Genomic DNA, 25,122 nt, shown 5'->3' with positions numbered 1-25,122 from the left:
GTAGGATCTTGTAAAGTCTCAAAGGAGAGCAGGTTTTGAAGAGGGAGGCAGCAGTCAGGCAAGGCAACTCCTGCGGCGGAGGGTGACCTCTGCTGGCTGACGAGTGTTCCCACTTCCCTTCCTGCTTGGGTCGCCCAGTGAGGCCCGGTTGGCCTTACAGGTAAGCCTATGGGATTGAATAAGATACACAGAACCAGAGGGTCATCACTTTGGGCCCAAGTCACAACTTTGGGTGATGACTTTCAGGAGACTCTGACTTATTCTCAGAGGAATAAAAAGAACAATATGTTCGGGTTAGAAAAGCAGAGGTTTGAGACTCAGCCCAGCATCTTCCTGGCTATATGAGCCAGGGCAAAATGCCTTGGTGTGCCTCTTAGGGTTCAGTAACTTAGCCTTGGTGCACGGGTCCTGCCTGGGGCCTGCACGTAGCAAGTGTGGGACAAATGGAAGACTGGAGACTACTCCTCCTCCATGCCCAGAGTTCTAAGCCATCGAGGCCCTGGACCTACTTCCATGGGGTGCATCCACCACCCTGTGCCTGATCTTAATAATCCAAAGTTCCAATTCATCCTGGTGAATTTCAAAATACCACCTCAGCTGTGAGTGTCTGGCCTTTTGTTCCTTAACAGACTGAGGTGCGTGTGACAGTAGGTTGTCCCTGCAATCTGTGATGTCCTGTGTGCTGGTCACCCACCTGGCCTTGGAAAATAGCCGCCTAGGACTCAGGCCCTGGTGTGTTGTGGAGCCTTCATCAAACTATTTGCTTCATCCCATGCCCCTCCCACCATAAAAGCAGCTGAGTTGTTAGGGTGGCAGAGGACCTCAAAATTCCTTTGATCGGTGAGACTGAGAATCTTTGAAACCAGCTACTGGCCTCCAAATAGGACTGCCTAGAAGCCAACACGGAGACAATTCTGTCTCCTCCTTTTCCTAAAACAAGAGTTGTGTCCCAAGTACCCCCTGCTCCCAAGAGCCCCAAGATGGCTGCTAGCTGGGTCAGGGGTCCTGGTGTTAACTTGTAACTTCCCTGAGTAGTTGAGCACCCCCTAGGCTCCAGAAATGATCTGTTAGCCACTCAACAAGCATGTGCCAAGGCCTACTGGATCTCTGATGTGGCAGATGCCATGCCTATCAGGGAAAAGTTCCTATTTAGGCCCACTCAAGACCACCTCATCTTCCTTCCTCACCATCCTGAGTGAGGAATGGGGAGACCTGCTTAGAGAAGTTTTTGGTTGGGAGTTCTCAGGTGTTCACTGTGCTGAAGGAAAACACCCAAGTGGCCTGACTGAAAAGGGACTAGAGGACTGGACTGGCAAACACAAATGTCCTGAGTTTGGGCCCTGTTCAATGCCTGGAATAATATATTCCAGAGTGATCCTCTGATTCTCTCTTCTCTCATAAATAAATATTTTAGAGAGGGAGAGAGATACCGAGATACGGAGATACCCCAAACTTCCACAGTGCAAGTTTCTGGCTCTTGGGTTCTTGGACTCATCAACAGTGCCCCCTGCTGGACATGTGGACACATGGTAGGCCCTTTGTCCTGGTTGGCTGAGACAACCAAAGGGGAGCAGGAGACTGAAGCCCTTATAGGCCTAGAGGTTCTTTGTACTTCCTGTCAGGCTTCTCCTGAACTGGCCCAGGCCTTGATTTAGCAGGTCCCTTTGCCTTGACATCCTTGCCCTGGATGGCCATAGAAGTCACACTTTTTAATTGGGACCCTAGCAACCAGCTTTCTTTCGCCCATGCTCAGGGTGAGAGCTGGGCCTTCCCAGCCACCAAAGTCCCCTTGGCTGAGATGGAGTCTGGATCTTAGAAGCAGGGTGACTCTGGCATGTTCCCCTTGCAGACCTTCCCCCACCGTGGTGTCCCTGGCCATGTGTATACAGCAGGAAGTGGCAGAATATTGTCCCCTTCATCCCCTAGTCACTGTGTCCTGTTAACACCGGCTGAAGCTCTCTGCACACACTCAGAACAGGTCAGCAGGGATAGCATGATGGTGATACAAAAAGATTTTCATGAAAGCCTGAGATTCTCCAAAGTCCCAGGTGCAATTCCCTGCACCACCATAAGCCAGAACTGAGCAATGCTCTATGTGTATCTACTTCTCTGTATCTATCTCATCAAAACAAATTATATATATATATATATTTAAAAACCCAAGAGGGAGTCAGGCGTTAATGCAGCGGGATAAGTGCACATGGTGCAAAGTGCAAGGACCGGCTTAAGGATCCTGGTTCAAGCCACCGGCTCCCCACCTGTGGGGGAGTCGCTTCACAGGCAGTGAAGCAGGTCTGCAGGTGTCTATCTTTCTCTCCCCCTCTCTGTCTTCCCTTCCTCTCTCCATTTCTCTCTGTCCTATCCAACAACAATGACATCAATAACAACAATAAAAAAATAAATAAATAAAACTCAAGAGAGAAGAAGAGGATGAAAGAAGGAAAGAGAAACCCGGTGGTGGCACACCCAGTAGGGCATGCATGTCACAGTGCTCTAGGACCTCGGTTCAGCCCCTCAAGAAATAGACATGTAACAGGCCGCCTGGAATGATGATAGGGGCTTGGACCCAGAGCTCTTGACCACTAGAAAACGATTTCATTTTCCTCTCTGCATGCCCCATAGAGCTCACATGAGACCCCAGGGCAGTATAGATACTGAAAGGTATTTGCTAGCTGAATTGGATATAAACATGGACTTGAGATGATTGGTGTATGCACAGCCACTTAGATGCATAAATAATGGGAGGGGCCCATGGTAAAACACCCAGTTAAGTGCACATAATATCAAGCACAAGGACCTGAATCTGGGTCCCTACTCTCCACCTGCAGGGGGTCGAATGGTGAAGCTTCACAAGTGGTGAAGCAGGTCTGCAGGTGTCAGTCTTTCTCATCCTCTCTCTATCTCCCAGTCTTCTCTCAATTTCTCTCTGTCCTGGCTAATAAAAATTAGAATTAAAAAAGAAAAGGAAAAAATGGCCACTGGGAGTGGTGGATTCGTAGTGCTGACACTCTCAGCAAGAACTCTGGTGGCAATTAAAATAATAGTAATAATAATAATCATCATCATCATCATCATGAGAAGGGAAGTTGGTGGGTCCAGATAGATAAAATGTATGGCCGGTGGGGAGAATGGAGGTCTGGTGAATGCGTGGAGGTGGACTAAATGTGGGACATTGCCCTTCGTCTCTTTTGCTGGAAACCTCCAAGGTAAAGTAGACCAGAAGGCATTTCGCAGAAGTACAAATGACCTGGCACCTCCACTTCCAAGAACACACTCCCTAGATTAATTCACACGTCTATGATGCAGCCGGCGTGAAAGGTGATGCCTGCAGCACTGTTTCCAGTAATAAAGTCTAGTGAGAACTTGAGGCTTCATCACTTGGCCTGGGTGGAGTGTGAACCCCCTAAGCAGAAGCACCTTGTCTGGAGCCTCGCACCATAGAACAGTGCCTGGCAGGGGGAGACAATCAGATGTTAGCTGGGAAAATGATTCCTCTGTGCCTTGCAGTGCTGTACAGTCATTAAAACATGAAAGCACTCTTTCTGTCTTGATATGGAGTAAGCTTTGACATATTATTGAGAAGGGGAAAAAGCAAGGTCTATGTAGTATATCTCAAAGCTATCTTTTTTTTCCCCTAGCAACAGGTTGGCAGGGAGAGTGTACCTTCTTGCTTCTTGCTTCCTCCTCCTCCTCCTCCTCCTCCTCCTCATCATCATCATCATCATCATCATCATCCTTCTCTTTCTCTTCTCTTACTTTCTCTTTAATAAATAAATTGGGCTGAGTAGATAGCATAATGGTTCTGCAAAAGGCTTTCCATGCCTGAGGTTCTGAAGTCCCAGCTTCAGTCTCTAGCACCACCATAAGCCAGAGCTGAGCAGTGTTCTGGTGCCTCTCTCTCTCTCAAAATAATAAAAGATTTTTTAAATAAATAAATAACTTTTAAAAAATAAAGTCATATCCTTCAAGGAGACTGGTAACATTTGTTCTCCCAGGAAAGGAGCCTGAGGGCTGGGACAAGGCTAGCATTTTACTAAATATTCTGTGAGAGGATGATTTTTGAACCACAGAGATAAATTGCCTTTTCAGGCACAAAGGGAGCAAAGAGAAGGACTTGAAAGAAGCTGTGCAGTAAAGAATCCCTTGGAAGAGGAATAGGGCTGGGCTGTTCTGGGTCCCCTCAATAAGGGTGCTCTCACTGGGGGCAAGTGGGGAGCCAGGAATGGCAACAGACAGTCCTAGCTTCTGCCAGCTATAGGACTTCAGCAGATGTCGAGATGTTGGTTTCTTCCTGTGTAGAGTGGAGACAATTTCCTTCTTAAGACATGGGCATAAGGAGTAGGACAGAGAATGTGGCGTTAAGAAAACAGCAGGTTAATGGGGCCTTTGGTGACATGACCTGGGGAAGGGCAGAGGTTGGGCTCCAGAGGGCACTGTCACAGGATAGCACGAAAAACCAGAGGCCACCAGTGTCTGTTCAGCTCCCTGTGTCTGATCTGCCTGTCTACAGCCTACGATGTCCCCCAACTCCAAGTTGGGGGAAGACACTCCCAGCTGTCAGTGGAGAGGCTTTATTATTATTATTATTATTATTATTATTATTATGTTTTATTGGGGTACTAATGGTTTATAGTTGAAAGTAAAATGCAATCGTTTGTACATGCATAACATTTCCCAGACTTCCACATAACAATACAACCCCCACTAGGTCCTCCTCTGCCATCATGCTCTAGGACCTGAACCCTTCCTCCCACCCCAGAGTCTTTTACTTTGGTGCAATACACCAACTCCAATCCAAGTTCTGCTTAGTGTTTTCCCTTCTGTTCTTGTTTTTCAAATTCTGTCTGTGAGTGAGATCATCCCATATTCATCCTTCTGTTTCTGACTTATCTCACTTCACATGATTTCTTCAAGTTCCATCCAAGATGGGATGAAGAAGGTGAAATCACCTTTTTTTTTTTTTTAACCAGAGCACTGCTCAGCTCTGGTTTATGGGATTGAACCTGGGATTTGGGGGCCTCAGGCATGAGAGTCTCTTTGCATAACCATTATGCTATTTACCCCTGCCTGGAATCACCATTTTTAGTAGCTGAGTAGTATTCCATTGTGTATATATACCACAACTTACAGTGGCAAGGCTTTTGCTTGGGTCCACAGTCCTGGGTCCCTGAGCAGTTGGTGGACTATAAGTGAATGCTCGTCCAGCTCCCTCTGTCTCTCTGTCTTCTGCCCTCATGATGTCCTTGGACAAGCCCGAGGTTTCTGAGGGCTTTCTCAAACTAGGGAGCCTTCTCCACTTTGTTTCACCACTCACATGAATGGGAAGGAAGTCTTACTCGTGCAAAGGTTCCTGAGCCCCAGCCCCATTCAGAAAGGGTGATCCTGGTGACCAGGACAGCCAGGTACCCTGACCACGGGGCCACAGGCTGGCTGTCAGGAGCACAGCTTCCTGGGGTGGCTTCTGACCCAGCCTCCCTGGGCCACCCTAGGTCACTGCCTCCTTCTCTCTGAGCTTCATATTGCTTATCTAGATCCACTATCGGATGGGGGAGGGACGATGGTATACAGTACAGGTGTTGGCACATAGGTACACCCTCTCATTTCCCCATGATAGACAGCTGTATGTCTTCAAGACACTCTCTCCCCCAACCTGGGTTGCCCTCACCTATCAGACACCAGGACCCTCATACCCCTTCATCCCATCCCTGTTCCTCCTTCCCCAGAGTCCTTTGCTTTGGTGCATTTTTTTAGATAGAGATAGAGAGGCAGAGAGAGACCACAGCACCAAAAACTTCCTTCAGTACAGTGGGATCCAGATTCGAACCTAGTTTGTACACATGGCATCCTGCCCTGCCCTCCTTTCTAAGAAAGTTGAAGGGAGAAACGGAGTTGTGAGTACTTTCTAAAGTCTGAGGGTTGGAGAGATAGCTCACCAGGTAGGGCATGTGCCATGCCATGAGCACAGCCCAGGTTTGAGCACCAGCATCACAGGGCAGTGCTATGGCACTAGAGGAAGCTCTAATGCTGAGGTACCTCTCCCTCTCTCTGTCTCTCTCTCTAATGAAGCAAAGACGAGGGAAAAAATAGCCCTGAGCAGTGATATCATACTTGCATAAGGCCCAAGCTCAGAGGGGGGGGAAAAAAGATGTGAACTGTGAAAAACTCTAATGTACAGGGGATATGAGAAGGGCACATGGCACCCATTCAAGGTTTGTTGCATTTACTCCTGATGGACATTGAGTGGCCATCCAGTGGAAAGATCCTCCCATACACACACACACACACACACACACACACACACACACACACACACACACACACACCCTCAAATACACTCCCAAACACCTAAGCCCTGACCAACACCAGAGGGTGGGGTTGCCCTCCCCATGCCACCTAACACGTGCATGTGTACCTGTGTGTGGGAGTATTCGCACCCACACATGCAGCCCTGAGTCCTGTGCTGGACTTGCCTGAACAGAGCTTACATGAGTTATTTGCAGAAAGCATCCAGAAACCACCTCCTAGCCCAGATGGGGCTCCCCTAGGCCTGAGCATGGGCAGGGCTTGCCAAGGACACCCCACCCCACCCCCGCCACAACCTTCTGGTAGCCACTAGGGCCAAAGGTGTCTGTATGCCTGCCAGGCCTGGTGCCATGCCCATAACACCCTGTTTCCTCTCTTCACAGACTGGACAACGTTCATGGCTCTCGGGTAGAACCCAGCTCAACGGCCAGAATGAATTCTATGGACAGGCACATCCAACAGACCAATGACCGACTGCAGTGCATCAAGCAGGTGGGTTGTACCTGCCCTCACTTTCCCTGTCCTGCCCAGCTGTTCACAAGGGTGAGGTAGGGGACATACATCCATGGAGTGAGCACAAGCAGAGCCCTGGGTGGGGCTCCCTGATCTCCCACCTCTCAAGAATGGAGCTGTCCTGGACCAGCCTAGCCCCAGCATCAAATACTGGCGCTTCCCTGCCCCTGGGCCTCCTTTCCTGGGTATGTGTCACTGGGCCAGTGCTGTGCCTTCTCTGGGCTCTGCTGCATGCTCTGGGCTTTTGTGAAGTTGCAGTGAAGTGCCCACCACTGTACGCTCTCCCACAACCACCTAAACTTCCCTGTGACTGTCTCTGTAAATAAATGGAAAAGAATGGCTGTGGAGACACTCAGCATCAGAAAGCAGGACTTGCATGCCTGAGCCCCAGAAGTCACAGGCTCAATCCCTGGCACCATCATGAGCTAAGCAGTGTTCTGGTCTGCCTTTCTGATTCTCTCTTTTCCTCTTATAAAAGTAAACATATCTTTTTGTTGTTCTTTTATTTTAATGAGAAAGACAGACATCAGAGCACAGCTCAGCTCTGACTTATGGTGGTGCTGGGGATTGAATGTAGGACCTTAGAACCTCCAGTATGAAGGGCCTTTGCATAATCATTATACTGTTCCCCCAGTCCTAAATACATTTAAACAAAATAAATAAATAGGGGGTTGGGCAGTAGCACACCTGGTTAAGCGCACATAGTACGAAGCACAAGGACTGACGTAAGGATCCCAGTTTGAGCCCCCAGCTCCCCACCTGCAGGGGAGTCACTTCACAAGCAGTGAAGCAGGTCTGCAGGTGTCCTTCTTTCTCTCCCCCCTCTGTCTTCCCCTTCTCTCCCAATTTCTCTGTGTCCTATCCAACAACAACAACAATGGGGGGGGAAATAGATGATTTCCATGAGCAGTGGATTCATAGTGCAGGCACCAAGCCCCAGCGATAGATTTGGAGGCTATAACTAACTAACTAACTAACTAGCTAACTAACTAAATAATGTACTGAATGCACTTCATCCCTAAGTGTGGCAAATTTCCCTCCTGCTGATGCTCACATCCACCTCCAGAGAGAGTCACCTTCCAGCACCTTGTCAGAATGGATCAAATGAGGGGACCCTTCACAGGGGGCCTACTTCAGTGACCCCACCTTAAAGGAGATGAGTTGAGCCTGTATGAACCATTGTTGCAAAGAGGCCACACAGTCAGGCTTCAGGTAGGCCTGAGCCTGCATCCTCACTTCTCTATGTACGCACAGTGCCATCTCGGGAGTACCCAGTGCCAAATGCAGCCTCCTTCATAGAATGCTATGAGGACACTATGATTAAGCGTGCTGGGTGATCAGCTCAGGAGGGGTAGGGAGTCCATGGTGTCTTGATAACAGGCAGGCACATGCTGGGCAAGACTCCTGGTGGGCCAAGCAGGAAGCTCAGATGAACAGTGCAGGCCATAGCCTCCAATGGATGGGGCAGGGCACACAGCCCCACCTCACCCAGCCTGCCCTTCCCCAGTGCAGGGGCCAGAGGGGCTTGAGCTAGTCCACAGGAATAAGGGCTGTGTGTCCTCTCATTAGCATCAAGCAGAGCAATCTCGGGAGCCAGTGAGGGGCCTGAGGAGAGGAAATTGAAGACTTGTTACAGATTGAACTCAGCCTGAGCAGCTCTCCTGAACGCCAATTATGTCTTTGCTTGAGGTTACAGAATAGAAGCCAATGATACATACACTCCCTCCTCCTTGCCCCTTCTCTCCTCCTCCTCTTTCTCCCCACCCCACCCCTCCTTGTCCTCCTCCTCAGGACTCTGCAGGGCTTTCTCCCAGCTCTGCCTTTGACCCAGATTCTCCCACCCAGGAGCAATCAGCTGCCCAGCCCCCCTCACACACACAGTCCAGTCACACCAGGCAGGGACATAGCAACAACCCCTGGAACCTGCTCACAACTTGACTTTTCTCCTTACATCAGCAAAACCCTCGGGCTTCCAGGGCTCCAGTCCAGCCCGAGGTCCCCCAAGGAACAGCCCGTATTGCAGGACATAGAACTCAGATTTCCCTGTTAATGAATCTGAGTTCCTGTCCCACCACTGGCCTTGGAAGTGTTGTGCTTGCCCTCAGTTTACCTGTGGAGTGGGTATTATTGTGACTGTTCAGTGAGTGCAGGAGCAGCTGGAGGGTCAGGCATGCATGCATGCACACAGACGCACGGAGAGATGTACATGGAGGCTAGACAGAGACCCGTTCATTTGTGAGTGTGTGGGGCCTGTCCAGATGCTCTCCAGGCCATCCGGAGCTGCTTGCATCCTTTACACCCCTCCTCCCACACCCCCAGTCAGACTCAGCTCAACACTGACGTCTGTCTGCTCCACACCGCCCCAGAGGGCGGCTGTGACTGGCTGAGGACTGTTGATTCTCAGACATCCTCGGCCCTAATCAGAAGAGAAAGGCAAGCAGGTCTGCATGCTCTGGAGATGACGGATGTGTTGGCTGTGCCTGCTTCTGCCTGCTGGGGCTGTGGCTCCCATCAAGGCCTCACAGGCTTGGACTCTCAGCCCTGTCTCACCTCTCTGGGCACAGCCTTTGCTCTGCCAGCCATCCCAGTTCTAGCCATTGCTGCCCTTCCCTCCACCCCACCCCAGCACCCTGCTGCCCATCCCCCCTCCAGAACTCTGCCCAGTTGCCCTCTCCCCTTCTCAGCTTCATGGTACTAAGAGGTCACACACACAGCTGGGCTCCATGTGCTAATTCCTGGCCAACCACCTCACTAAACCCCAAGTTGCCCTTCTGAGCCTCTGCACCCACCATCCCTGAGCCCCACCGCTTCCTGGACTCTCAGCTACTCACTCACTCGTTCTGCTCTTTATCGCTGTGTGTCCCTGTGGAGTACAAGGCAGTTCTCCCACCAGAGCAGATTCCCTGGGGGCAGAGAATGAGTGCATTCCTCACATGTAGTCAGCAGGGTCTGGCATCCTGTGCAGGGCCTGTATGTTGGGAGAATTGATAGACGAAGTGAATAAACATATGAATGGGTGCACTTAGGGATGATAGTTAGGTGGTAGATGTGTGACTGCATCTGAATGAAAGACAAAAGAGTGAGTCAGTAAATGAGTGAATGAATGAATGAATGGATGGATGGCTACATAAATTCCACATGGATGGATGAAGATAGGTAGGTAGAGGGTGGAGGAGATAACATAATGTTTGTGCAAAATAATTTCCATGCCTGGGGCACCAAAGGTCTCAATTTCAATCCCCAGACACCACCATAAACCAGAGCTCAGCAGTACTCTGCAAGGGTGAGTGCTAAATAAAATAGTGATTGGATGAACGAGTGAGTGGAAAATTGGAGGATTAGGGGGTGGAGAACAGGTGGTGGTGCACCTAAACCCACTTGTTACAATACACAAGAACCAAGGTTCAAGCCCCAAGTCCCCACCTACGGGGGAAAAACTTCACAAGTGGAGAAGCAGTGCTGCAGGTGTCTTTCTGTCTCTCTTCATTGCTATCGTCCCCATCCCTCTCAATTCCTCTCTGTCTCTATCCAATAAATCAAATATTTTAAAAAAAGAAGAAGAAGAAGAACTGTAGCACTTTTGAGCTGGGGAGACAATATAATGGTTTTATAAAAGAGTGTCATACCTGAGGCTCTAAGGTCTCAGGTTTAACCACCATAACCCAGAGCTGGGCAGCGCTCTGGTCTTTCTCTCTGTATATTTCATTAATATAGAATAAGTAAAATATATTTTTTAAAAAGGAAATTGGAGGCTGGGTGAGTGAGTAGGTGGATGGATGGATAGATAGATTCATTTTTGAGTGAGTAGACAGATGGATGAATGAATTGGATCATTTTCTGAGTTGATGGATGGACAGATGAAAGGATGAATGGGTCGCTGGACTCATAGATGGACTGATAATAGATAGTCATCACTTATCTGGGCAGCCAATCTCTGGTGCCCCCACCCTCCTGCTCAGTCACCCTCAGTGGCCCATGGGTATAGTACAGACCTTCTGAGGAGTTGTGCAGCTGGGCAGGTGTTCTTGCACTAGGATCTAGTAAGGCCACAGCCAGGGTTGTGACATGGAGCCCAGATGTCACCGGTGGCCTCTGAGGGAACACGATGTAGAGAGGGGGCACAGGAGGAGAGGCATGCCACTGCCCTCTCTCTGCCTACGGTTCAGTCTGTGTCCCCATGCCCACATCATCAAAGGACAGTGAACAGCTCACCAGTGTCTTTCTTCATTCTTGGGCTGCAGGGTGGAAAGGGAGTTGTTTCTGCCCTCCAGGTGTTCATAGCACAGACAGGAGCTGGACAGAGGTCCTGGCAGACAGTCTTTACCCGGCACTTTCTCTGTACTGGAGTGTTAGGCGTCTTGTTTCTCCGCTTTGCAGCAGTGGCCCTGCTACTGTCAGTGTCCTATTTCATAGCTGAGAAGCCAGAAGCTCTGGAACTTACCAGGGCTGCGGGGCTCAGTAGCTGAGATGGGCTTGTCCAGGTGTGTTCAGTGCATTTTACTCCGTCACGCAGGCTCTGTGCACCCTGGCCACCTCCTGGTCAAAACCAGCAAGAGGACCAAGAAGAGACAACTTGATCAAGGTCACAGAGCTGGTGGGAGACAGTCTGAGAGTGGGCTGTCTGACGTCCTTTATACCAACTTGGCGTACCCACAAATAGCCCTTCAGAGCCCACGGAGGCACCATCCAGAGGAGGGCCATTGAGTGGCAAGAGGGGGAAGGCCGGAAAGCAGTCCCTGACACAGAACTGGACCCCCAGACAAGCCCAAAGTCCAGATATCTGGTACAGGAGTGGAGGTACTGTAGGAGGGCAGCTCTGAGAGCAGCATGTGGTGGCTGTGACCCTACTAATTGGGTGTGACATCATGTAAATAAACGGAATAACTCAGTTAGCAGAGGGAGGCTGCCGGGCAAGGAATTAGCTGATTTGCACGGCTCTCCACATGGAGCCCAGATGTCACCGGTGGCCTCTGAGGGAGCACGATGTAGAGAGAGAGGGGGCACAGGAGGAGAGGCATGCCACTGCCCTCTCTCCATGGAACTACTCCTGCCTTCCACAGATCAAGTGCAAGGAGCTCTCTGCTTCTGCAGAAAGAGCTGAGTCAGGGCTGAGAGCTGCTGGCAGCAGGGAGCTCCAGTGGGAGCACCCCACAGACTCACACACTTGGGGGCACTAGTGTGATCCTCACCAGGGCTGGCGACAGAGGCCGGAATGACCACATTCTTGCCCTCTTCTTTTCCATCATCTCCCTCTTTGTCCCCCACAGAGGGAGGATGTTCTCATCTGTTTCATTTTAATACTTTTTTATGAGAAAAAGGGGACATCTCTGGCACATGCAATGCCAGGGATTGAGCTCAAGGCATCTTGTTTGAGAATCCAATGCTCTGTCCTCTGCGCTACCTCCTGGGCTGCTCTTCTATCCATTTTTAGATCTTAGAACCACAGTGTAATGAAATGCTAGGTCATGAAACGCTAAGCCGAATGAACACACACACTGCCACTGCCAGGTAAGCAGCCATGCCCGTTTTACAGGAGAGTTGAGGGGACAGCCTCACATAGGCCGCTAATAGGATATGCTGGCAGTGTGGGACCCCAAGGCCCTTGCCTCACTGGGCCTTGCATGACACACCCCACTCTCCTGAGTCTGGGAGCTAGCAGCTTATTCACACTGCAGGTTGAGGTTGAGCAGATCTGCCAGGAGAGCTACTGCTCCCTGTGGCTTCCGGCCATTTCAGAAGGTTCCGGGTCCCATCATCCCCTCTGTAAACTACTTATACTCTGACCCACGTGATCACACTCAGTGCTGGGATCCTTGTGCTGCCCCTAACCGCTGTGACCCTGGGCAGTCCTTCATCCCCAAGACTCAGTGCCTGACTCTGCATGACCTGGGAGACCTGGGGGAAGTGGAAGCCACCCACACCCACTATGTGAGCCCTGTGGCCTGGGCCTAGAACAGAATCAGGAGGCCTTGGCACCAGAATCCAGTTTCTGTTGACCAGGGCCCGCTTACTAAGCTTGGGTCAGTGCCCTGCCCAGCAATACCAGCAGCCCCTGAGAAGAGCCAGGCCAGACCCGATAAAGTCAAAAAGCTGACTGCAGCAAGCCATGACGTGGTACTGACCTGGGCTCATGCACTTCTGTCGCCTTCCCCGAAGGTTCTGCCCTGGAAGCTTCTGCTCTCTGCTCTATCTCCAGCCCACACTCTGTTTTGGCAATGGCAGCACTTGCTCTGCGGCCAGAGCAGTGGAGGAGACACACCAAGAATTGGTCACTATATCCCGGAGGTAGCACAGTAGATTAAAGCCCTGGGCTTACAAGCATGAGGCCCGAGGTTCATTCCCCAGCATCACATGTGCCAGAATGATGCTCTAGTTCTCTTTCATTAAAAAATAAATGGGGGCCAAGTGGTGGCACACCTGGTTAAGCATACACATTACAGTGTGTAAGGACCCTGGTTCAAGCCCCTGGTCCCCACCTGCAGAGGGAGAATTCATGAGTGGTGAAGCAGGGCTGCAGGTATCTCTCTGTCTTTCTCCCTCTATATCTTCCCCTTCCCTCTCAATTTCTCTCTGTCTCTACCCAATAGCAAACAAGTAAAATTGGTTTTTTGCATCCAGGGTTATCACTGGGGCTCGGTTCCAGCACTACAAATCCACTGCTCCTAGAGGCTATTTTTCCCATTTTGTTGCCCAGCAATGAAGGTCATTTTTCCCAGTTTGTTGCCAGTGTTGTGGTTGTTATTGTTATAGCTGTTGTTGTGGGATAGAACAGAGAGAAATGGAGAGAGGAGGGGAAGACAGAGAAGGGGAGAGAAAGATAGACACCTGCAGGCCTGCTTCACCACCTGTGAAGTGACACCCCCCCCCTGCAGGTGGGGAACCAGGGGCTCGAACCGAGATCCTTACGCTGATCCTTGTGTTTTGTGCCATGTGTGCTTAACCCACTGCACTACTGCCCAGCCCCCAAATAAAATTATTTTTTAAAAAATAAAGTAAATGTTTCTATTTCTTTATTTATATTTTATTTATTCATTGGATAGATACAGAGAGTAACCCAGAGGGAAGGGGGAGATAGAGAGGGAAAAAAAGAGAGAGAGACATCTGCAGCCTTGCTTCACTGCTCAAGAAGCATCTCCCCCGTAGGTGAGGACCAGGGACTTGAACCTGGGTCCTTGTGCATTGTAACACGTGTGCTAAACCAGATGCAACACCACCCGGCCCCAAATAATTATGTTTAAACATTGATCTCCGAGGCAGGATTTTGCTGGATTAGGTAGAGCATCCCCCAAGATACCATACCCTCGAGCCCGATACCAGAGTCCGGCAGGGCTCACTTCCCCGCACTGCCAGCACCCACAACATCCTTTACTTTCTGCTGTCATTGCCTGTGTCCAGACCTTGGTTTGTCTAACTTTGCAGTGCGGTTGCTCCTCCCCATCCTGCCAGGGACCAGGGAGGGTGGAGGAGAAGGAGTGGAGCAAGCTCCTTGGCTGTGGTCTGCCCTTCCCACCTGGGCTCTTCCCCGTCCCCCGGCCCCCTCACCTTCCTCTTACTGGTGTTACTCCTGGAGCCTCATGCTGTCTCTGTTCCTGTTCCCACAGCACTTACAGAACCCCGCCAACTTCCACAATGCCGCCACAGAGCTGCTGGACTGGTGTGGAGACCCTCGAGCCTTCCAGAGGCCTTTTGAGCAGAGCCTGATGGGCTGTTTGACGGTGAGCCTGCATTCCCCACCCCACCCCACCCCCGCCTATGCCAGTACCCTGGGTAGGGGGGCCGCTGGAGGACCAGCATGCTTTTGCAGGTGTCTGGGAGGCCCAGGAGATGAGAGACAGAAAGACACCAGTGCAGAAGAGATGGTCCTTGTGTTCAAGCCCCCTACATGCATGCGCCTTCAGGGCACCTGGGGGAAGACACGCACCCCGTGGATTATGTAGATTTCCCTACATACTTGATGAGAGAGAAGCAGGCTCCAGATCTAATGGGGCAGGGGCTGCAAATTCTCTAGTGTAAGCAAAGCAGAGAGATTTTCAAATGGATTTCGGCCATCCTTTATCTAGTCATTGAGCAAGCATCTCTTGAGCTCTTCTGATAGACATCCATCCCTCTGTCCATTCACAAAAGCATTTATTGAGGTCCTGTTACATCCATCTATCCAAATAAGCCTTGACTGAGCCTTCATTTATCATGTACGAACCCCTCTGCTAAGTCCCAGGGAACCAAACGATGAATAAATGTTTGCCAAGCCTGGTTCCCTCTGTAGTGGAGAAGACAGATGAGAAGCAATGGCCAAGAAAGCAGCGTAGGAAGTGGAGACAGCACCAAGAAAGGAAGCATTAGCTACCTGAGGTGGGAGTGAGGGCGGAGGGAACAGGTCACAGAAAGCTGGGGGTGGGGATCATTTATACATCTGCTAGAGTCTGTCAAGTAGCTGAGGAGAGCAAGAGCCTCCCAGACACCTGGAAAAGCATGTGCAAAGGCCCAGGTGTACAGTAGAATTCAGAGAACCCAGGGGCCGGGTGGTGGCACACCTGATTGAGCGCACATGTTACCATGCAAAAGGACCTGGGTTAGAGCCCTCGGTACCCACCTACAGGGGGAAAGCTTTGCAAGTAGTGAAACAGTGCTGCTGGTCTCTCTCTCTCTCTCTCTCTCTCTCTCTCCCTCCCTATCTCTCCCCCTCCTCTCTTGATTTCTGGCTGTCTCTGTTCCACAAATAAAGATTTTTTTTAAAAATTCAGAGAATCCCAATCAACTCTGTGGTAAGGGTATGAGATTGGCAGAGGCAGTGTCGTCAAGGTTTGTCACATGATCTCCCAGCTCAGGAGCTTGTGGGCTCACCACCATGGGGATGAAGCTCACAGGAGGTCAACATGTGAGTGTGAGGGTGCTTGGTGGCCAGGGAGGCCACTTCTCAGAGGACCCCCAAGTCTTTGGAGGGATATGAGGAAGTGGATTGGTGGGGAATAGGACTGCCCTAAAATTTAGGGAGATGTGGCTGGATTGGAAGCCTGGCCAAGAGAAAACAGTGAGTTAAGTCCAAGGGCATCAAGTTTCCTCGAAACGTCCCGCCAGGAGGGATGCAAAAGCCCAGCAGGACTGGTCAGGAGCCAGAGGAATTGTGACTAGAATGCTGGTCACCATTGGGAGGCACCTCCTCGTGCCGGACACTGAACGTGACCCCTTGCAGAAGTCTCCCCAAGTGAGTCCTCATGCTCACCCCACAAAACTGGGCCTGCCATCTTCCTCACCCAAGAGAGGAGACTGGGGCTCAACACTTCTTCCCCAGGTCACCAGCCAGCTGAGCATGCGCCTGGACTCCGGGCTGAGGCTGACTGGCCTCTAGAGGAGCTGCTCTTGGCCATCAGGGAAGCCAGGCGGGGATGTGGTCCACACCCTCCTAAGACCCCTCCCTTTGTCAGAAGCCAACACCATCTGGCTCCTGCGGGGTCATCAGGCCAAATCAGGTGGCTGCCTCCTCATCCTTGGGCCCCTTCCCTCCTCCAGCTCCCCTAATCCTCTTTGTGGGATTCTGGTCCAGGCTAAGCCCCATGGGCAGGAGCAGATGTTTTCAGCCTCCTCACTCCCACCCAGCCACCAGCAGCCATAGTGAAGGGGGTTGGGGACCACACACAGAGCAGAACATGCCACCATGACCCCCCAGCACCTGCCCTGGGGTGAGGGAGCTTGAGGCTGAGTCACACAGTGGCACTGGCCAGGCTGGACAGGCAGGTGGGGCTGAGATGACCAGACCCAGTTCTATCATTCAGCCATTCACTAGCCAGGTCTGAAGGTCCCTGCTGTGGCCCCGGTTCTACACCACAGGAAATACAATTGACACAGTGGGCCTCCCCTACCAAGGGAAGAGAGAGCCACAAAGTACACAAAGGAGTGAAGAAGAACAGACCCCTGTAAGGAGTGAGCCAGTGGTCAGAAATCTCCTCGAGGGGCCAAGTGGTGGTGCACCTGGTTGAGCACACATGTTACAATGCTCAAGGACCAAGGTTCAAGCCCCTGGTCCCCACTTGCAGGGGGAAAGCTTCACAGTGGTGAAATAGTGCTGCAGGTGTCTCTCTGTTTCTCTTCCTCACATTCTTCCCAGTCCCTCTCAATTTCTGTCTCTATCCAATACATGAACAAATAAAATATTGAAAGGAAGGAAGGAAGGAAGGAAGGAAGGAAGGAAGGAAGAAAGAAAGGGAGAGAGAGAAAGAAATCTCCTCAAAGGTACCTTCTGGCTGGGATGTACAAGACAGAAGGAGACAGACCCAAAAGGATGAGAGGGAAGGGTGGTGCAAGCAGTGGGAGCTGTAAGTGCAAAGGCCCTGCGGCTGGGTTTGTCCAAGTAAGCAGGAAAATTCAGAAGGCCAGAACACACAGTAGGGAGGGCAGTAGAGGGTAAGGTTGGAGAAACAAGCAGAAACCAGTCCACACATGACCTGCAGTCTAGGCAAGTAGAATCTGAGTATTTGAAGAGCAGTGGGGAGCCCTTGATGGGTATTATGCAAATGAACCAGGAGACATGAACTATGTGAGGATGGGGGCTCATCCTTGGAAGGAAGGATGTTGGGGTAGATGGGGAGACTATAATGAAGTTCTGGGAGGACCCTGTGGGCTCTGACTGGATAGTTTCCCAGGCTGGGGACACTGAACGAAGGTCACCTCTCCTGAATCTCAGTACCCCAGATACAGCATATGCTTGGTTGAATGGCTGGATTCTGCCCACACCCCACTGCTAACCTAGAAAGGGGCCCAGCAGCCACAGCTGCAGAAACCTGACCCCACACATGTGCACACACACACACACACACACACACACACACACACAACATGTGCACACAGGTTGTCACAGTCCCTTGTGGGTCGGGGAGCAAACTCCTTTAGATCTCACTTGCTTGGAGGATAGAAACTAAACTACCAGGGCCAGGCAGTGGTGCACCTGGTTACGCACACACGTTACAGTGTGTTACACTGTTCAAACCCCTGGTTCTGACCTGCAGGTGAAGCAGGGCTGCAGGTGTCTCTCTGTCTCTCTCTCTCTCTATTCCCCTCTCCCTTCTCAATTTCACTGTCTCTATCCAATAATAAATAAATACAAGAAAGAAAAGAAAAAAAACTAAAAGCCACTTAACCTCAGGCAAACGGACATGGTTTTGCTATCCCAACTTCTAAGTAGCTCAGGGACAACTTCTCAAGGGGACACTCTGCCTCCCCAGGCCCACTGGGACCGTGGCAGCGCCTCCCACCCTGTTCATACCTTCTGACCCCAGGATGTAGCAGTGTGGGGTCTGACATCCATCCCGGAACAGGACTTTCTCTGCAGGACCAGGCAACCCTGGCCTTGCTGGGGACTCACTCCCCAGACTCTGCTTCACGGCAGGGCTGAGCTGCCTTTCTCAAAACCAGGCCTTTCTGGATGTGCTCCTTCTCCCTCCCCTGAGCTAGAACAAGCTTGATCTGCTATGGGCAGAAGCTGCACACGCAGGTCATCATGGCCCTGAAGGCACAGGGTAGGAGAGGAGGTGGAAGAGCCCACCAGAAGGCAGTCAACCGCACCCTCCCCATCCTCCCCATCTCTGTAGGGAGGACTTGCCTGCAACCTCAAAGTACCCTCTGCTGAAACCAGGGGTGAGTGCTCACACCCAGCATTCATTTCGCTGATGCCTGGTCCTGAGTGTCCTCAGTGTAGAAAGGGCATTGTGTACCCATTTCACAGACGAGGACACTGAGACCCAGAGAGATAAAATCACTTGGGTGAGATGAAACAGGTGGCAGAACTAGAACCCACTCTTAGAGCCAGGGCAAGAGCTCACCTGGGGACTGGTACTTAGCGAGCTCCTAGTTTAATCAGTGACACCGTGTGCACCAAGGCCGTGCTCTAGCTGCTCTCTCGCTCAGGTGACACACACACTCTCTCTCTCGTATGAAAAAATAATAAAGCTAAATCTAAAAAAATAAATAAAAGGGGCAGGCAGGCAGAGGTGCACCTAGTAGAGCACACACGTTACCATGACCAAGGACTTGAGTTCAGACCCTTTATCCCCACCTGCAGGGGGGAATTTACAAGTGTTGGAGCAGTGCTGTAAGTAGATCTCTCTCTCTCTCTTTCCCTCTCTTTCTTCCCCTTCCCTCTCAGTTTCTGTCTCTATCAAGAAAGAGAGAGAGAGAGAGAGAGAAAGAGAGAGAGAGAGAGATCCACCAGGAGCAGTGGATTCTTCATGCAGGCATTGAACCCCAGCAATAACCCTGATGGAAATAAAATAAAATAAATTAAATTAAATTAAAAAGTAAATATAGAAGAACCCACTCCCATGCCTGACTCCAAAGAGTAGCAGAGGTACCCTGGGTTGGATATGATGCAAAATGGGAAATGGGGACCAGCTGGGGGCACACCTGGTTGGGTGTACATGTTACAATGAGCAAAGACCTGGGTTCAAGCCCCCAGTCCTCACCTGCAGGGGGAAAGCTTTGCAAGTGGTGAAGCAGGACTGTAGGTGTTTCTCTCTGTCTCTCTCCCTATCACTCCCCCTTCCCTCTCAATTTCTGGTAGTCTCTAACCAATAAATAAATAAATAAATAATTTTTTTTTAAAAGATACCTGTTTAAAAAGTGGAAAATAACCATTCTGGCCTTGGGGTGGGGGCTTTGAGAGGGTCTGAGAACAAGGCACTTTTACAGAGAGGAATCTGAAGCACAGCAAGGTTAAGTAACTCACCTGGGAGAGCACAGTAGTGGATAAGCAGGGGATGCCTCAGGTCCGGACTGTTGGGTACAGCCTACTGGGAGTAGGCTCCCAATTCTCTGGTATCTCTGTGACTTTTAAAAATAAATAAATAAATAAGGAGTCGGGCGGTAGCGCAGCAGGTCAAGCACAGGTGGCGCAAAGCTCAAGGACTGGTGTAAGGATCCCGGTTCAAGCCCCCCAGATCCCCACCTGCAGGGGAGTCACTTCACAGGCAGTGAAGCAGGTCTGCAGGTGTCTGTCTTTCTCTCCCCCTCTCTGTCTTCCCCTCCTGTCTCCATTTCTCTCTGTCCTATCCAACAACGACATCAATAATAACTACAACAATAAAAAAGGGCAACAAAAGGGAATAAATAAATAAATATTTAAAAAAATTAAATAAATAAATAGGGGGCCAGGCGGTAGCACCGTGTGTTGAGTGCATGTGGAGCAAAGTGCAAGGACCTACTTAAGGATCCCAGTTCAAGTCCCTGGCTCCCCACCTGCAGGGGAGTCGCTTCACAAGCGGGGAAGCAGGTCTTCAGGTGTCTGTCTTTCTCTCCCCCTCTCTGTCTTCTCCCCCGCCTCTCTCGATTTCTCTCCGTCCTATCCAACAACAAAAACAACAATAAGGGCAACAAAATGGAGAAAATGCCCTCCAGGAGCAGTGGATTCATAGTGCAGGCACCAAACCCCAGTGATAACACTGGAGGCGATATAGATAGATGATAGATAGATTAGCTAGATAGATAGATATAGATTATGGAGAGAGAGAGAGAGAGAGAAAGAAAGAGAGATTTACATGAGGCAGGAGGAGAGACAAGCCCCTCCACCACATGTAGTGCTAGGGATCCAATCATGAACCCCAGGCATGAAAGTCCCATGCTCTTCTGGTTGAGCCACTTCCCAACCATGTCTTCATGGCTTTTCAAGGCAGAACACTCACTTTCTTTGTGGAACTGACATAACCAGCCACGTGACGGACCACAGACAAGTCCCTCTCTCTTATCTCTGGACTTAAGTTTCCCTCTCTGTGCCATGAGACACAGGACCCTCTAGCATGTATGTCCCCCTGGGGACCCAGATTTAAGATCTCAGCCAGGCTCCTCCAGAGAGCTTTAGAACCCACTGTGAACTGGGCTGAGGGAACTAGGTCCAGGAAGCCAGCAGAGGGCAGCAGAGGGCAGCAGGGCCTCCACTGCAGACCACAAGCCTTTGTGTAGGATGTGTCTTCCAGCCACATGAGGCCATCTGCCAAGGGTGCCTTAGCCACTGGGTAGGTGGGAGCAGGCCTCTCCCCAACACAGCAGGCTTCTCAGCCGAGCCCACCATTGAACGTCAAACCCCACCTCTCAGAGCTTTCCTGGGGGTCTGCCGACTGGGGTGGAGAAAGCCGACAGTGCACTAAAGCATGAGAGTGGGGGAAGGGGTAGTGTAGCGGTTACACAGAAGACCTCCATGTCTGAAGTAACAGAGGGTCCAGGTAAAACCCCTGGCACTGACATACATCAGAGCTGAGCAGTGCTCTGGTAAAAGAAATAAATAAATAAATTTTAAAATGGCCCAGTTCCACAGCAAGCCCTCCAAGGACTCATGGTTCACCTTAGCCTTCTCTGCCATGCACTGTGCTGTGTTACCTTCAGCAGAATCCAGCCCTCTCTGGGCTTCAGCTTCCTTGTCAGTGAAAGGTTGTTGGAGCCGGTAGCCCTTGTGAACTCTGGGACTCAAGGGACTCACGACAAGCAGACACTCCCTGTTCTGCAGGACAGCCCAAGTTCCAGCACCAGGGCTCTCTTGCTCAATTGAACTAGATTTATTTTTCAAACCAGAGCAACAGGATTAGCCAGTATTAGCCAAACCTAGGGACCTTTGCCTCTCTGCCCTCACCCAGGGCCTGAGGCTTCTCTGTGGGGGTTGGGAGTCAACACTTTAACCCTTTGTGGGATGGAAAAGGAACCCAGGCTTTGCAGCCTGATTACCTGGAACAGCCTCTTGGCTTTTTCACTAACCAGCTTTGGACTTGAGCTTTTACTCATCATCCTTGCTGAGCCCTCGTCTATAAAACAGATACCACCCCCTGGAGCTACTGGGGGGATGTGGTACTTACTTCTCTACTTACAAAGCAGAAAACCTATTCCCCTTGCCTGGGAGCTAGCTTCCCTTCTCACCCCCACTATTTGCTGCATCAACATGTGCAACAAGCCTGTGACTTCTTCACATCACTCCGGGGCTCTTCTACTGAAGGAGGAGGACATAGGAATCAATGCTGAGCTGAAACAGCCTTTCTGTTCCCCAGTCCTTTTCCTTGCTCTATAAGGCATCTGTCTGTAGACATGATCTATATTTTTTGCATTTTTATTAGTGATGGAGTATTGATTTTCAAAACTATGAATTGACAGGGGTACAGTGCCACACCGTTCCTACCACCAGAGTTCTGTGTCCCCACTCCCTCCATTGAAAACTGCAGTAGTTCTCCCAAAGTCACTTGAAATACTTTTTTTGTACTTGAAGAAATAAAGTTTATTTATTTATTTATTTTTATTTTAATTTCTTTGTTGGAGAATTAATGTTTTACACTTGACAGTAAATACAACAGTTTGTGCATGCATAACATTTATCAGTTTTCCATATAACAATACAACCCAGGGCAACAAAAGGAAATAAATAAATAAAATAAATATTTAAAAAAAAAATTTTTTAAAAAAACAATACAACCCCCACTAGGTCCTCTGTCATCCTTCGTGGACCTTTTTAACAACCCATACAGACTCTTAGAGGCCTGAGTTCATCTGTTTGGGGGGAGAGAGAGAGAGCTCCCACCCTTGGGTGACTCAGAGATTCCAGAATAGAGCTTGTATGGAGACGAGGGGATTCCTGAAGAAGGGTAGTCCAGAGGACAATTGGAGCCACGGGAATGCAGCCTAGGGGGAATAGGAAGCTCTGTTTGCAGCAGAGAGACTGAGCAAATGTTCTAACCTGACAAAACTCCCATTCTAACCTTCCTCCCTGCACAGGGAGTTCCCAGAGTGACATGGGGCAGGATTTCACTCCTGGGTTACCTGGTGGTCCTGGGGAGATGTGGGGCCTCCCTATGTCACCAGAATGCTCTCTCTCTCTCTGGGCATCAAGTATCTATTTTTTAAGTGAGGGGTTAGACTGGATTACTGATATCCCCACCCATTTTTGTCCTGGAGCTGCAGTAAGAAACCCCTACATCTAAAACAGCTGGTGGGGTGGGGGGGTGCGACAACCTATTCCACAACTACAGCCCATGGCAGCCCGAGGCCCTAGGAAGACCTCCAAGCACCTCTGGAGCAGATGGTCCCCAAGGACCTATTGCTGGACGACCCTTTCTCGAAAGAGCACACCCACCCCACTCGGGAGCGTTCCTTTCCCAGTCAGCCATGGCTGCCCCAGCTGCTTCCCGCAACGATTCCATTTTCCAAGGTCCTTCCTTCTTAATAAGGAAACCTAATTTTACCACCGCTAATGAGGAAGGCAGGCGGGCAGGCGGGCGCAGCTCTGGTAGTGGTGGGACACCTGGGAACGGAGGAGGGAAGCCAGATGGATGAGAGCCTACATAGCCATTAGTGGAGCCCCAGGAGCACCCCAGCTCTCTCTGCCCCAGGGACTCACAGTCTCCCACTCCCTGCTCTCAGCCTCTACTTCTGAGGTGCACAAGGAGCACCCCCAGGCAAATCTCTAGTGTTCAGTCTAGAGCTCAGTCGTAAAGTCAGTGTTTGAGCTTTACCTGAGTCCAGCCCTGGCACCACGTCAGAGTATCACAGCAGTCTGGTTGCTGTGACCTCCAGGTTTCTCTAGCTGAAAGTGGGGGAAAAAATTAAACTGTCTACCTGGGAGTGGTAAAATCACATATATGTGAGGCCCTGCCACTACAACATAAAAAAAAAAAAGAAAATAAAAAAGAAAGAAAGAAAGAAAAAAAGAAAGGGAGAGCGCCTGGGCTTAGAGGTCTGGTCCACCACAAGATCAGAAATCCCTGAGGGCAAGGACTGGGACCCTGGGTTCTTATTAGTGTTTGTTGAATGACTAAAGGAGGGGCAGTTTGAATGGAAGCCCCCAAATCTCAGAGACCTGCCTTGGCCTCACCTGTTATGCAGGCACTCCCACTGAGGGCTCAAAAGCTGGCACCAGTGTCACTCACCCTGCTCTTTCCCCCTTTCCCTGGCAGGTGGTCAGTCGGGTAGCAGCTCAGCAAGGGTTCGACCTGGACCTCGGCTACAGACTGCTAGCTGTGTGTGCCGCCAACCGAGACAAGTTCACTCCAAAGTCTGCTGGTAGGTGCCCTCTGGGGCGACGGGACGTCTTGGGGTGCCTGTGGGCGGTAGGGAGGAGGGGACTCCGACTCTAAGGAAGGCTAACCACTGCCCCATTGGAGAGGGAGGCCTCAGCCAGTCCAGGTGGGAGTAGGCTTCCAGGGAGCCAGGGAACCGTCACCCAGCCAGGCTCCAGAGCTTACCCCTATGTCCTTTTCTATGGAAACAGCTCAGGGCCATCCTGGCCAGCCACCAAAGAGGGGCCACAGGCACACCCCAACAACAGACACTGCATGTCGCTTGATGTCTTCAGTACAGTGGCCCCTCAGGCACCATGGCATCCCCAGTGTAGAGGAAGCAGATAGAGAATAGGAGAGATTTCCTTAGGTCACTCGGCTGGGAAATGGCTGAGCTGGGACTTCAGCCTGCTCCAGACTCCAGGGTCAGTATTCCCAACCCAGACACTCCACTGTGTCCACTTAAGTTAAAACACACATTAAGATAAAAAAAAAAAAAAAAAAAAAGAATCAGCACACTTGAGGTCGGAAAAGCCTGCTCTGGTGGGATTCTCTGTGGCACTCTGTCAGCAAACAGGACCTACTGACCCCATGCTGAGTGGGAGTCACAGAAGGGTCAGGCAGCACTTTGTAAAGGCTTTAAACATGTAAAGGTGCAACTTCACTTTTGCCACCATCCTCCTAGCCTTGCTTGGGAAGAGGGGACTCTAGTGGAAGCTTTAACCCAACAGACCTAAGACACCACAGCCCTGTCCCTTCCAGAGCACCTTGTCTCTGGGCCTCTGACCCCCTCGGGAGGCAGATTCAACTTGCAAGAGTCATCAGAAGTTTTTAGAAATCTGTACAGCATCTATATCATTGTTAACATTCTTTATGGAGTCAGGAAGATACAATAAAAAGGGGGGATCAGTCATTTTCTCTGTGTAACAATAAAGCAGACGCTTTCTCAGAATCCGTCGATCAGTTCTTTGGAGTGTGTACAAAAACAGTCTTAATGACATCTCTTGATATGTGTTCATAAATCCACTCAGCCCCCGGCATCTGGAATGCAGGCCTGTGGCAGGGAGCACATGTGGATTTACATTCTGGGCACACAGAGCGAGCTTGGGTCACTTGTCAAAGGTGTGCAAAGGTCTCATTAGCTAATGGCTGCTTGACATGCCAGCTTGCCTGTGGAGATCACTATTGTAGTACAGATGATCTTGGAATCACGTAAGTGACATCTAGTCCTGATAGAATCCACAGTTTAAATAATAATAAGTTAAGTCAATACAGTTTTGACAAGGTGAAA

At 50.4% G+C, this 25,122-nt stretch overlaps 1 protein-coding gene across 4 annotated transcripts in view; it reads left to right on the top strand.

Moving 5' to 3' along the window:
• Window positions 1–25,122, top strand: part of ZMIZ1 (zinc finger MIZ-type containing 1) — a 247,006-nt gene that overhangs the window by 120,716 nt on the left and 101,168 nt on the right. For all 4 annotated transcript variants that reach the window (XM_060205252.1, XM_060205317.1, XM_060205369.1 and 1 more), the window contains 3 exons: window positions 6,687–6,795; window positions 14,418–14,531; window positions 23,730–23,835. In XM_060205252.1, coding sequence (XP_060061235.1) covers window positions 6,736–6,795; window positions 14,418–14,531; window positions 23,730–23,835 — 280 coding nt within the window. In that variant the 5' untranslated portion in view covers window positions 6,687–6,735. The remainder of the gene's footprint in view (window positions 1–6,686; window positions 6,796–14,417; window positions 14,532–23,729; window positions 23,836–25,122) is intronic.

The sequence above is a fragment of the Erinaceus europaeus genome, chromosome 1 (genome assembly GCF_950295315.1).
Source record: "Erinaceus europaeus chromosome 1, mEriEur2.1, whole genome shotgun sequence".
NCBI lineage: Eukaryota > Metazoa > Chordata > Mammalia > Eulipotyphla > Erinaceidae > Erinaceus > Erinaceus europaeus.
The sequence above is the reverse complement of the archived record's forward strand: the minus strand, read 5'-3'. Positions and strand labels throughout refer to the sequence as shown.